The sequence below is a fragment of the Rhinoraja longicauda genome, chromosome 3, assembly GCF_053455715.1.
Source record: "Rhinoraja longicauda isolate Sanriku21f chromosome 3, sRhiLon1.1, whole genome shotgun sequence".
Lineage (NCBI taxonomy): Eukaryota > Metazoa > Chordata > Chondrichthyes > Rajiformes > Arhynchobatidae > Rhinoraja > Rhinoraja longicauda.
In genome coordinates, this window is record NC_135955.1 from 79,677,792 (window position 1) to 79,690,675 (window position 12,884).

The 12,884-nt window shown below is 46.2% G+C and overlaps 1 protein-coding gene across 1 annotated transcript in view; it reads right to left on the minus strand.

Moving 5' to 3' along the window:
- adgrv1 (adhesion G protein-coupled receptor V1) overlaps nt 1-12,884 on the minus strand; it is a 385,526-nt gene that overhangs the window by 78,331 nt on the left and 294,311 nt on the right. The window contains exon 84 of the mRNA XM_078397039.1: nt 235-351. Within this exon, the coding sequence (XP_078253165.1) occupies nt 235-351 (117 nt within the window). The remainder of the gene's footprint in view (nt 1-234; nt 352-12,884) is intronic.

Genomic DNA, 12,884 nt, shown 5'->3' on the forward strand with positions numbered 1-12,884 from the left:
TCAGTGTTACTGTCTTTGTTTTTCGGAAAAAACATTATGGTAGTTATTGCAGAAACAGTCCCATGATTAAATATGCTTCTCAGACTTTCTCAATATTCTGTTGAGGCATATCTAACCTCGACCCACGACTGCTGTAATGTATTCTTCTTGTGTTAGTAGAAGTGCTCATTTTAATAACTGACAACACTGGTCTGTTTCATAAAAACTTGGTGCCAGAAGATTTTCTGCACTGACCTGAATGAGCATCCAACTGAACTGGCAGAGGTAGAGGTAATGCATCACCAATCCAAGGGCAGAGCAACTTTCGTTTGATAGTTCCCGACTTAGGTAAATGGACATCAAAAACGAGATCTGAAATGCAAGTGATAATATTCAATACGATGATTAATAATGAATAAACCCACAACACCTTCAATGTGCTGAGTCGTCTGCCATTGTCAGGACATTGGTCCCATGCAAGGGACAGGTGATCAAGGTGGAAGAGGCCGGTATGAAAATCATTCACTTTCTGAGACTGAAGTAAAAATTCCTGGTTTCAGTTTCAGTAATTAAATCCAGAAAGGCTGCTATTAAGCTTCTGATCATGCAACATAAACCTAGCATCAGCAGAACTGGTGCTTTATTAACTGGATTGTCATTCTGTGCAACAAACAACCTGCTGGAAGAACTCAGCAGTTGGAGTAGTACCTGTGGGTGGAAAGAAATGGTTGGCGATATGTTCAAAACCCTGCAGAGAAAGAGGGGACAGTGGTGAGACAGGAGGCGGAGGCTTCACTCGCCTGTCTCTGTCTCCCATTTCAATCCCTCCCCGTCCACTAACTGGCCTGACTTGCCTTTCATCCTTCACCCTTCCTCTGCACACCAAACACCTTCTGCTCCTGCCTCATCAGTCCCCTCCTCCTCTTGTACTGCCTCCATCTCCACTCTAGTCCTGATGCAGAGTCTTCACCTAAAACATAGACTTTTATTTTCCATCCACAGGTGTTGTTTGACCTTCCGAGTTCCTCCAGTAGATTGCTAGTTGCGGCAGATTCCAGCATCTGCCGTCTATTGTGTCTCTACTAAAGCCTATTGATGCCCTTCAAATGGAATATATCAAATAAAAGCTAAAGAACAATTGCAATCATTTTAAAGTGCAGCATTAAGTATAACATAATCAAACTTGGTATGCCTGGTCTCCATTTAAAAAAATTGTAAGAAGCATTTATATATCCATCCATCAACACACAGCAATATAAATGACCGGAATTCAAAACAAACCTCATACAAAACATTGCCCTTGTTAAATATGTCAATTAATCGATAAAAATGACATTATTAAAATTTGACATCTCTGCTAAAGAAATCATTAGTATCCAAATAGCTCATGGGAGTGACTGGAAATGGGAAACACAGAATTATCAGGAACCAAGTAATTGGACTGTATTCTCACATTTTTAGTCGGTGCATTTTATAACAGCTCCTTCAGTGTGATGTTGTCTGATGTTTAAGTAAATGGGGCTTTCAACTCCCACACCTATAACTGTTTGGCAAGCAAGCTATGTATTTGATCAGACCTGAGTTTAAGGGCCTGTCCCACTTAGGCGATTTTAAGGCAACTGCTGGCGACTACGCTGTTGCCGACAGTTCGCCGGGGTGTCGCGGGCATGATTGTGAGGAGTCTTCCAAAGATCGTAGTGGATCTCGGCATGTCACTGAGAAATCAAACGGTTTGAAATTTCTCGGCGACAGCTGGCTTGTCGCCAGGTACTGTAGCTTATTGCGGTCGCTGTCGCATGCTGTCCCCAGGTTTGATAAGTTCTCTTAAGATGCATTTAGAACCACATTATATTAAAATAAGTAAAGTCATTTCAAAATACCATAAAATGCTTGTGTTTAACGAATTTATTTACCGTCAGGACATTTGACAGGTAGATTGGAGGCAGCAGTTTGACGGTCAGGTAAGCGTGGGAATTTTCACGATGTTTTTGGCCTCAGCCATTACATTTAAAGTGGGCTCCAAACCCAGATATTCAACCCAGAAACCAGATATGCATCTCCCTTACATTTTCAAAGAACGCCCACACACTTTTCACAAAAATCCACTGAACCACTTAAATATCTTTTTTTTTTTAATAGCTATTAGTAAACTGGAAGTAAATCCAGATTATTCCTTGTTATAGTGAAGCTTGGTTTTTAAGTAACCCATACAAGGTGTTATAGTTCAAAACTCTCAAGTACTTACCGACTTGTCAGTGATTTCAGCGAAAATCAGGACGCCGGAGAAGCATTGACAGCGTGGGAATTTCTACGATGTTTCAGAAAGATGCTGTAATCTCGACCTGACTCGGCTTGTCGTGGTCATTGTCGTCGGGTAAAAGAAAAGTTCGCCGATCTGCTACGACTTTGATAGTCGCCGGCAGTCGCCAAGAAAATCGCCTAAGTGGGACAGGCCCTTTACTTCTGATAGATCAGAACTAATGAAGCAAAATTGCTGCAATTATTGTGACACACCAAAAAACTGCAGTGATAGCTGTACAAGTAATCTGTTATCTTCATAGATACTTCTAAATAAAAGATTTCTTTCTTCTCATATTTCACTTGGGCGGCTTACAGCCCAGTGGTGTGAGTATTGTTTTCTCTCACTTCAGGTAGCCCTCTCTCTCTATCTCTCCTCCATCTAAGTCGTACTAGTTTCTCGTTTTCACCCTACAAACAGCTAACAATGGCCTGTTTCCTTTATCATTGTTAATTTTTTGCATATCTTCCATTCATTGTTCTTTAACTCTCCACATCACCGTCTATATCTCTCGTTTCCCTTATCTCTAACCAGTCTGAAGAAGGGACCCGCCCAGAAACATCACCCATTCCTTCTCTCCAGAGATCCTGTCAGTCCCGCTGAGTTACTCCAGTTTTTTGTGTCTATTATGAGGCAGGGTCTGAGGAAAGTATACTGGGAATGGCTGTGTGGGCTAAATCCATATCTGACATGCGAGGGTCTTTTGAAGGCCAACTTGTTAGAATTCGGGCCACACTATGCCAAATGTTGCCAAACTAAAATTTTATTTCGCTGCAGTAAAACTTGTCATCTGTTATACTGAGTGCCCCGACTGTTGAAGGTAAGCCTGCCGCATTGCTTTCTTTACCATCCCATTAATATGTGTTACCACTTGCAGGGGGTTATGGAGTTGCAAGTTAAAATTTGCCTGTGCATCAATGCTCTAAAGGTCCTGCCGTATACTGTACACTTTTCTCTTGGAGTTGACCTGCCAAAATGCATCATCTGACCCTTGTTCAAATTAAACTCCAACTGCTATTATATGCTCAAAGATGCCTCAACTAAGTTGAAAAGTCATGTTGCAGCTGTGTAAAACTTTGGTTAAGCCATAATTGTAGTATTCTGTGCAGTTCTGGTGCCACATTGGAGGTGGAAGCTTGGGAGAAGGTGCAGAAAAGGTTCACCGGGATGTTAAAGAGCATCTATATACTAAAAGTCTTGTTTGTTTGTTTGTTCCTGAACTACATCCAAAATGGTACACGATATCGTGACAATTTTAGGCCCACCTTACTCACCATCATCCCTTCGGTGCTAATGGAAGAAGTTTCATTGAAATCAGTGTTATATTTTTAGTTATTCACATTTTAAAGTTTAAATCTCGGGAGGGAGAGAGGGAGGTGGAGGGAGGGATGGGGAGGAGGGAGGATAAGGGGGATTGTGGGGGATGGAGTTGGGGGTAGGAAAGGGGGGAGGGGAAGGAGGGAGGGGAAGGGGGAGGGGGGAAGAGGGGGAGGGGAAGGGGGGAGGAGGGGAAGAGGGAGGAGGAGGGGAAGAGGGAGGGGGAGGGGAGGGAGGGAGCGGGGGGGAAGGGGGGGGAGAGGGGAGGGGGAGGAGAGGGGAGGGGGAGGAGAGGGGAGGGGAGGGGGAGGGGGGGGGGGGAGGAGAGGGTGCTGCACCAATGCAGGAGAGGTTTGGGCCACAAAGTGTCCACTTGGTCAAGTTAGCTATAAAAAGAGATTGTACAAACTTGGATTATTTACTCTAGAATGATGGAGGCTGATGGGCAACCTGGTAGAAGTATATAAAATTATGAGGAGGAATAGATATGATAGATAGTCAATTATTTTTCCCCAGGGTAGAATTGTCAAAATTAGAGGGCATAGCTTTAATGTGAGATTTGTGAGGTAGATGTTTTATAGAGATTGGTAGGTGCCTGGGACGTGCTGCAAGAGGAGATAGTGGAAGTAGATATGAGGACAACATATAAGGGACTGCTGGGCAGACACGTGAACGGGCTTGAACAGGCAGGAAATAAGGGATCTAGGCCATGTGGCGGCGCCTAACGGCAGCGGCTGACTAGCAGTCTGTCCGTCTTTTTTTCCCTTTTTTTGTTGTGTGTCGGTGTTGGGATGGTTTTTATATTTTTTTTTTGGTTGTGTATGTGTGGGAGGGAGTGGTGGTGTGGGGGGGGGGGGGGGGGAACTTTTCTCTTCCTCACGGCGCGGGGTGCGGCTCGGCTGCGGGGCCTAACATCGCCCGGTGCGGCTTGGCCGCTGGACTTTACATCCCGGTGCGGCTTGGCCGCTGGACTTTACATCCCGGTGCGGCTTGGCCGCTGGACTTTACATCCCGGTGCGGCTTGGCCGCTGGACTTAACAGTGCCCGGTGCAGCTCGGCTGCGGGGCTTAACATCGCCCGGTGCAGCTCGGCTGCGGGGCTTAACATCGCCCGGTGCAGCTCGGCTGCGGGGCTTAACATCGCCCGGTGCAGCTCGGCTGCGGGGCTTTTCATCGCTGGTGCGGCTCGGCTGCGGACTTGACATCGCCCGGTGCGGCTCGACCACGGGACTTAGCTGCACAAGGCTTGGTCGCGGGCCTTTCATCGCCCGGTTCGGCCGCGAGACGTTTCAGCGCCCGGTGCGGGGACTGTGCGGGTCGGTCGGGGACGAGCTGTCTGTCCGTGGGCGTGGGGAAGAGAGTGGAAGTTTTGTTGCCTCCATCACAGTGAGGGGGTGTTTGGAGTCACTGTGATGGACGTTTGTGTTGGGGTTATGTGTCTTGTGTTCTTTTTTTTTTTTTTTCTATGACTGCTATGTAGTTTCGTTCGGTACTTCGGTACCGAACGACAAATAAAGCTCTGTTATACCTGTTATACCTGTTATATGTGCAGGGAGATGAATTTAGATTAAATTAGCATCATATTCAGCGCAGGCATAATGGGGTGAAGAGTCTGTTCATTGTGCTATACTGTTCTATGCTCTATGATTTGTGTAGAAGGTAACAAATGACACACATTGCTCTGGATCTGGAGTTTCATGCAGACCAAACCTTCAGTATCCGGTCGTTTCATAGTCACCATTACTGATACTAACTTTGTAAAGCTTCAGTTTATTTAATTACTTGAATTTAATCTGCCCGACTGCAGTGGTTCGATTCGATCATGGTCAAAACTTTTAAACACTATTCCACTTATTTAACCAGTACACTTCCAAACACCTAATTGTAAAGTCTGATCCTGTGATTGATTTAGCACAATTTACATGAACCTTTCCACAAAGTCTTTTACAATCAAAGGATACTTACACAGCAACTAAAAATAAAGAGCAACTCTCGTCTTTGAAGATGAAATAAATTTAAATTATAGGATAAAACTACTCATCTGTAAAATATGAACAATGGAAGAATATGCACTTATTTCAAAGGAAGATAGGATAAAATGATCAATGTGATTATGGTTATTGTTTCGGTGCCTCATAGAAAAGTCACAGGAGCCAGGAATTCATCAGCACCAAAACTGCAGTCTTGAATCAAGACTGCGCCATAGTGCACCAGAAAACAAATGGGCCAAGGTCGCTATCCTATAGGGATTTATACAAAACAACTGAAATAATATCCCTGATTTCTTGACATGAAATTTAAAAGAAAACAAGAATTTAAGCAAAGACTTTAACCTTAGGTCCCCAAGTTAAAATAAAACAAAATATGGAGAAGTCGGAAGGATGGAACTGCAGATGCTGGTTTACACCGAAGATAGGCACAAAAAAGCTGGAGTAACTAAAGCTGGAATGAAAGGTATGCAAAAGGACACATCAAATCCAGCAACGATGATCAAGGAAAGGTGGAGCCCACAATGGTCCATTGTTGTCTGTGCAGAACGTGATAAAGAGTGATACAAACTCAGCAGGGCGACAGTGAAGCTAGAATGATGACCAGGGTGAAACTAGCAGGACAACTCCGGTGGGGAGGGACGGAGAGAGGGGGGATGCAAGGGTTACTTGAAGTTAAAGACATCAAGAATCAAACCGCTGGGTTGTACGCTGCCCAAATGAGGTCTGTATTCGACAGCAAATGGACACTGTAAAAGGCCAAAATAAAGAAGGTCTGTTCTTTTGCAGAATGCACATTACTAAACGGACATTAAATTGTGAATGTCACATGCCAATTGAAATCATAGCAGTAGAGACGGGCAGTCTGTTTAACTAATGTCCTACGATGCAGTGCTTGAGAAATATTCAAGTAGAAGTAGAAGATTGGATGGGCAGGGGAGCTATCCACTTGCCTGCCTAGTTCACTATTCAGGACAATTTATACCCAGCTTTCTCAATAAAAAGTGTTAATCTACATATAGCTTCTGCAGAAAGTGTGCTTCTATCTGGCTAGAATGGTTCAGAGGCCCTTGATCTTACTGTGTGCAGTTTTTGTCTCCAAATTTGAGGAAGGATATTCTTGCTATTGAGGGCGTGCAGCGTAGGTTTACTAGGTTAATTCCCGGAATGGCGGGACTGTCATATGTTGAAAGACTGGAGCGACTAGGTTTGTATACACTGGAATTTAGAAGGATGAGAGGGGATCTTATCGAAACATATAAGATTATTAAGGGGTTGGACATGTTAGAGGCAGGAAACATGTTCCCAATGTTGGGGGAGTCCAGAACCAGGGGCCACAGTTTAAGAATAAGGGGTAGGCCATTTAGAACAGAGATGAGGAAAAACTTTTTTAGTCAGAGAGTTGTGAATCTGTGGAATTCTCTGCCTCAGAGGGCAGTGGAGGCCAATTCTCTGAATACATTCAAGAGAGAGCTAGATAGAGCTCAAGGATAGCGGAGTCAGGGGGTATGGGGAGAAAGCAGGAACAGGGTACTGATTGAGAATGATCAGCCATGATCACATTGAATGGCGGTGCTGGCTCATATAACATATAACATATAACATGTAAAGAATGTAAAAGGAATCTTAAAAAGGAAATTAGAAAAGCGAAAAAAAGATATGAGGCTGCTTTGGCAAGTAATGTAAAAGTAAACCCCAAGGGGTTCTACAGATATGTCAATAGCAAAAGGATAGTGAGGGATAAAATTGGTCCATTAGAGAGTCAGAGTGGACAGCTATGTGCTGAGCCGGAAGAAATGGGGGAGATATTAAACAATTTCTTTTCTTCGGTATTTACCGAGGAGAAGGATATTGAATTATAAATCAGAGCATCGAGTATAGAAGTTGGGATCTAATGTTGAAATTGTACAGGGCATTGGTGAGGCCGAATCTGGAGTATGGTGTGCAGTTCTGGTCGCCAAATTATAGGAAGGATGTCGACAAAATGGAGAGGGTACAGAGGAGATTTACTAGAATGTTGCCTGGGTTTCAGCACTTAGGCTACAGAGAGAGGTTGAACAGGTTGGGTCTTTATTCTTTGGAGCGTAGAAGGTTGAGGGGGGACTTGATAGAGGTTTTTAAAATTTTGAGAGGGACGGACAGAGTTGACGTGGGTAGGCTTTTCCCTTTGAGAGTGGGGAAGATTCCAACAAGGGGACATAGCTTCAGAATTGAGGGACAAAGGTTTAGGGGTAACATGAGGGGGAACTTCTTTACTCAGAGGGTTGTGGCTGTATGGAATGGACTTCCGGTGGAAGTGGTGGAGGCTGGCTCGATTTTATTATTTAAGAGTAAATTGGATAGGTATATGGATAGGAGGGGATTGGAGGGTTATGGTCTGAGTGCAGGTAGATGAGACTAGGTCAGGGAGAATGGTCGGCGTGGACTGGTAGGGCCGGACAGGCCTGTTTCCATGCTGTAGTTGTTATATGTTATATGTTATATGTTATATGTGAGGTAAGCGAAACAAGTAGAGTAGTGATGGAAATTAGGAGGATTAAAGAAGAGGAGGTACGGACACTTTTGAAGAATATAAAAGTGGATAAGTCTCCAGGTCCTGATAGGATATTCCCTAGGACATTGAGGGAAGTTAGTGCAGAAATAGCAGGGGCTATGACGGAAATATTTCAAACGTCATTAGAAACGGGGATGGTGCCGGAAGATTGGCGCATTGATCATGTTGTGCCTTTGTTTAAAAAAGGTTCTAAAAGTAAACCTAGCAATTATAGACCTATTAGTTTGACGTCTGTGGTGGGAAAATTAATGGAAAACATACTTAGGGACAATATATATAATTATTTGGATAATCAAGGCCTGATTAGAAACAGTCAACATGGATTTGTGCCTGGAAGGTCATGTTTGACTAATCTTCTTGAATTTTTTGAAGAGGTTACCAGGGAAATTGATAAGGGCAAGGCTGTGGATGTTGTCTATATGGACTTCAGTAAGGCATTTGACAAGGTTCCACATGGAAGGTTGATTAAGAAGGTTAAATCGTTGGGTATTAATAGTGAGGTTGCAAGATGGATTCAACAATGGCTGAATGGGAGATACCAGAGGGTAACGGTTGACAATTGTATGTCAGGTTGGAGGCCAGTGTCTAGTGGAGTGCCCCAAGGATCTGTGTTGGGTCCACTGTTGTTTGTCATTTACATTAATGATCTGGATGATGGTGTGGCAAATTGGATTAGTAAATATGCAGATGATACTAAGATAGGTGGAGTAGTTGATAGTGAGGTAGATTTTCAAAGTCTACAGAGAGACTTGGGCCTTTTGGAAGGGTGGGCTGAAAGATGGCAGATGGAGTTTAATGCTGATAAGTGTGAGGTGCTGCATTTTGGTAGGACAAATCAAAATAGGACGTACAGGGTAAATGGTAGGGAATTGAGGAATGCAGTGGAACAGAGGGATCTGGGAATAACTGTGCATTGTTCCCTGAAGGTGGAATCTCATGTGGATAGGGTGGTGAAGAAGGCGTTTGGTATGCTTGCCTTTATAAATCAGAGCATCGAGTATAGAAGTTGGGATGTAATGTTGAAATTGTACAGGGCATTGGTGAGGCCGAATCTGGAGTATGGTGTGCAGTTCTGGTCGCCAAATTATAGGAAGGATGTCGACAAAATGGAGAGGGTGCAGAGGAGATTTACTAAAATGTTGCCTGGGTTTCAGCACTTAGGCTACAGAGAGAGGTTGAACAGGTTGGGTCTTTATTCTTTGGAGCGTAGAAGGTTGAGGGGGTCTTGATAGAGGTTTTTAAAATTTTGAGAGGGACGGACAGAGTTGACGTGGGTAGGCTTTTCCCTTTGAGAGTGGGGAAGATTCCAACAAGGGGACATAGCTTCAGAATTGAGGGACAAAGGTTTAGGGGTAACATGAGGGGGAACTTCTTTACTCAGAGGGTTGTGGCTGTATGGAATGGGCTTCCGGTGGAAGTGGTGGAGGCTGGCTCGATTTTATTATTTAAGAGTAAATTGGATAGGTATATGGATAGGAGGGGATTGGAGGGTTATGGTCTGAGTGCAGGTAGATGAGACTAGGTCAGGGAGAATGGTCGGCGTGGACTGGTAGGGCCGGACAGGCCTGTTTCCATGCTGTAGTTGTTATATGGTGCTGGCTCGAAGGGCCGAATGGCCTACTCCTGCACCTATTGTCTATTGTCTATTGTCTATTGGTACAATCCCAGGGGAGGTTTAATCATTCATGTTTCTGCTGATGTGACAAATGTTTGGTCCACTCTTATCCCTACCACCACCAGACATCTTGTTAAGCCTAAGATAGACACAAAATGCTGGAGTAACTCAGCGAGACAAGCAGCATCTCTGGATAGAAGGAATGGGTGACGTTTCGGTTCAAGACCCTCCCATGAAACATGGGAGAGGGAGATACAGAGATAAGGAAGTGTCAGATGTGGAAATGAGACCAAGGGGATGGAGATCAAGGAAAATGTAGAATAGATCATTGTTAGCTAAGAGAAGATAATAATAAAGCAAACAGAGATAAAATGTAAACGGGGACAGTCAGACTAGTCGGAGAAGTGGGAAGGGGGGAAGGGATGGAGAGAGAGGGAAGCCAAAGGTTACTTGAAGTTAGAAAAGTCATTATTCATACTGCTGGGGTGTAAGCTGCCCAAGTGAAATATGAGGTGTTGTTCCTCCATTTTGAGCTGGGCCTCACTCTGACAATGGAGGAAGCCCAGGCCAGAAAGGTCAATGTGGGAATGGGAGGGGGAGTTAAAGAGCTGAGCAACTGGGAGATCAGATAGGTTAGGTTGGACTGAGCAGAGGTGTTTAGTGAAACGATCGCTGAGCCTGCGCTTGGTCTCACCGATGTACAGGAGTTGACACCTGGAATATCGGATACAGTAGATGAGGTTGGAGGAATTGCAAGTAAACCTCTGCCTCACCTGAAAAGACTGTCGGCGTTCTTGGACGGAGTCAAGGGGGGAGGTAAAGGGACAGGTGTTACATCTCCTGCGGTTGCAGAGGAAAGTACCTGGGGAGGGGGTGGTTTGGGTGGGAAGGGATGAGTTGACCAAGGAGTTGCGGAAGGAACGGTCTCTGCAAAAAGCAGAAAGGGGTGGATATATTCACAAAATGCTGGAGTAACTCAGCAGGTCAGGCAGCATCTCGGGAGAGAAGGAATGGGTGACGTTTCGGGTCGAGACCCTTCTTCAGACTGATGTCAGGGGGGCGGGACAAAGGAAGGATATAGGTGGAGACAGGAAGATAGAGGGAGATCTGGGAAGGAGGGGAAGGGAGGGACAGAGGAACTATCTAAAGTTGGAGAAGTCGATGTTCATACCATTGGGCTGCAAACTGCCCAGGCGAAATATGAGGTGCTGTTCCTCCAATTTCCGGTGGGCCTCACTATGGCACTGGAGGAGGCCCATGACAGAAAGGTCAGACTGGGAATGGGAGGGGGAGTTGAAGTGCTCGGCCACCGGGAGATCAGTTTGGTTAATGCGGACTGAGCGCAGTTCAGCGAAGCGATCGCCGAGCCTGCACTTGGTTTCGCCGATGTAAATAAGTTGACATCTAGAGCAGCGGATGCAATAGATGAGGTTGGAGGAGGTGCAGGTGAACCTTTGTCTCATCTGGAAAGACTGTTTGGGTCCTTGGATGGAGTTGAGGGGGGAGGTAAAGGGACAGGTGTTGCATCTTGTGCGGTTGCAGGGGAAAGTGCCCGGGGTTGGGGTGGTTTGGGTAGGAAGGGACGAGTGGACCAGGGAGTTACAGAGGGAATGGTCTCTGCGAAAGATTTGGCCAGTGGTGGGGTCCCGTTGTCGGTGACGGAAATGTTGGTGGATGATATGTTGGATCCGCTGGCTGGTGGGGTGGAAGGTGAGAACGAGGGGGATTCTGTCCTTGTTGCGAGTGGGGGGAGGGGGAGCAAGAGTGGAGCTGCAGGATGTAGAAGAGACCCTAGTGAGAGCCTCATCTATAATGAAGGAGGGGAAGCCCCGTTTCCTGAAGAACGAGGACATCTCGGAAGCCCTAGTGTGAAACACCTCATCCCGGGCGCAGATGCAGCGTAGACGGAGGAATTGGGAGTAGGGGATAGACTTTTTGCAGGGGACCGGGTGGGAAGAAGTGTAGTCCAGATAGCTGTGCGAGTCAGAGGGTTTATAGTAAATGTCCGTCACTAGTCTGTCTCCTGTGATGGAGATGGTGAGGTCCAGAAACAGGAGGGAGATGTCGGAGATAGTCCAGGTAAATTTAAGGGCAGGATGGAAATTGGAGGTGAAGTGTAGGAAGTCAGTGAGTTCTGCATGGGTGCAAGAGGTAGCACCAATGCAGTCGTCGATGTAGCGGAGGTAGAGTTCGGGGATGGGGCCAGTGTACGTCTGGAACAGGGATTGTTCGACGTACCCGACAAAGAGGCAGGCGTAGCTAGGGCCCCTGCGAGTGCCCATAGCTACGCCTCTGGTTTGGAGGAAGTGGGAGGAGTCAAAGGAGAAGTTGTTGAGGGTAAGAACCAGCTCTGCTAGGCGGAGGAGAGTGTTGGTCGATGGGAATTGGCTGGTTCTACGGTCGAGGAAGAAACGGAGGGCTTCAAGACCATCCTTGTGGGGGATGGAAGTGTAGAGTGACTGGACATCCATGGTGAAGATGAGGGAGTGGGGGCCTGGGAACCGGAAGTTATCGAGGAGATGGAGAGTGTGTGAGGTGTCTTGGACGTAGGTGGGGAGGGATTTAACCAGGGGGGATAGGATGGAGTCGAGGTAGGTAGAGATATGTTCGGTGGGGCATGAGCAGGCAGAGACAATGGGTCTGCCGGGACAGTTCTGTTTGTGGATTTTGGGTAGGAGGTAGAATCGGGCCGTGCGGGGCTGGGGAACTATGAGTTTGGAGGCACTGGGGAGGGGGGGGGTAGATCGCCGGAGATGATGAGGTCCATGATGGTGCTGCTGATAAAGGTCTGGTGTTTATTGGTGGGGTCATGGTCCAGGGATAGGTAGGAAGAGGTGTCTGAGATTTGTCGTCTGGCCTCGGTCCGGTAGAGGTCAGCACGCCAGACCACCACAGCCCCTCCCTTGTCAGCGGGTTTAATTATTAAGTCTGGGTTGTTGCGGAGTGAGTGGAGGGCTGCACGTTCAGGAGGGGAGAGGTTGGAGTTAGTCAGGGGAGTGGAGAATTTGAGGCGATTAATGTCACGCCGGCAGTTGGAGATAAAAAGTTCTAGTGAGGGTAGTTGGCCATACTGGGGGGGGGGGGGGTCCAAGAGGAGGGGGTCCATTGGAGACGGGAGAAGGGGTCATCAGTG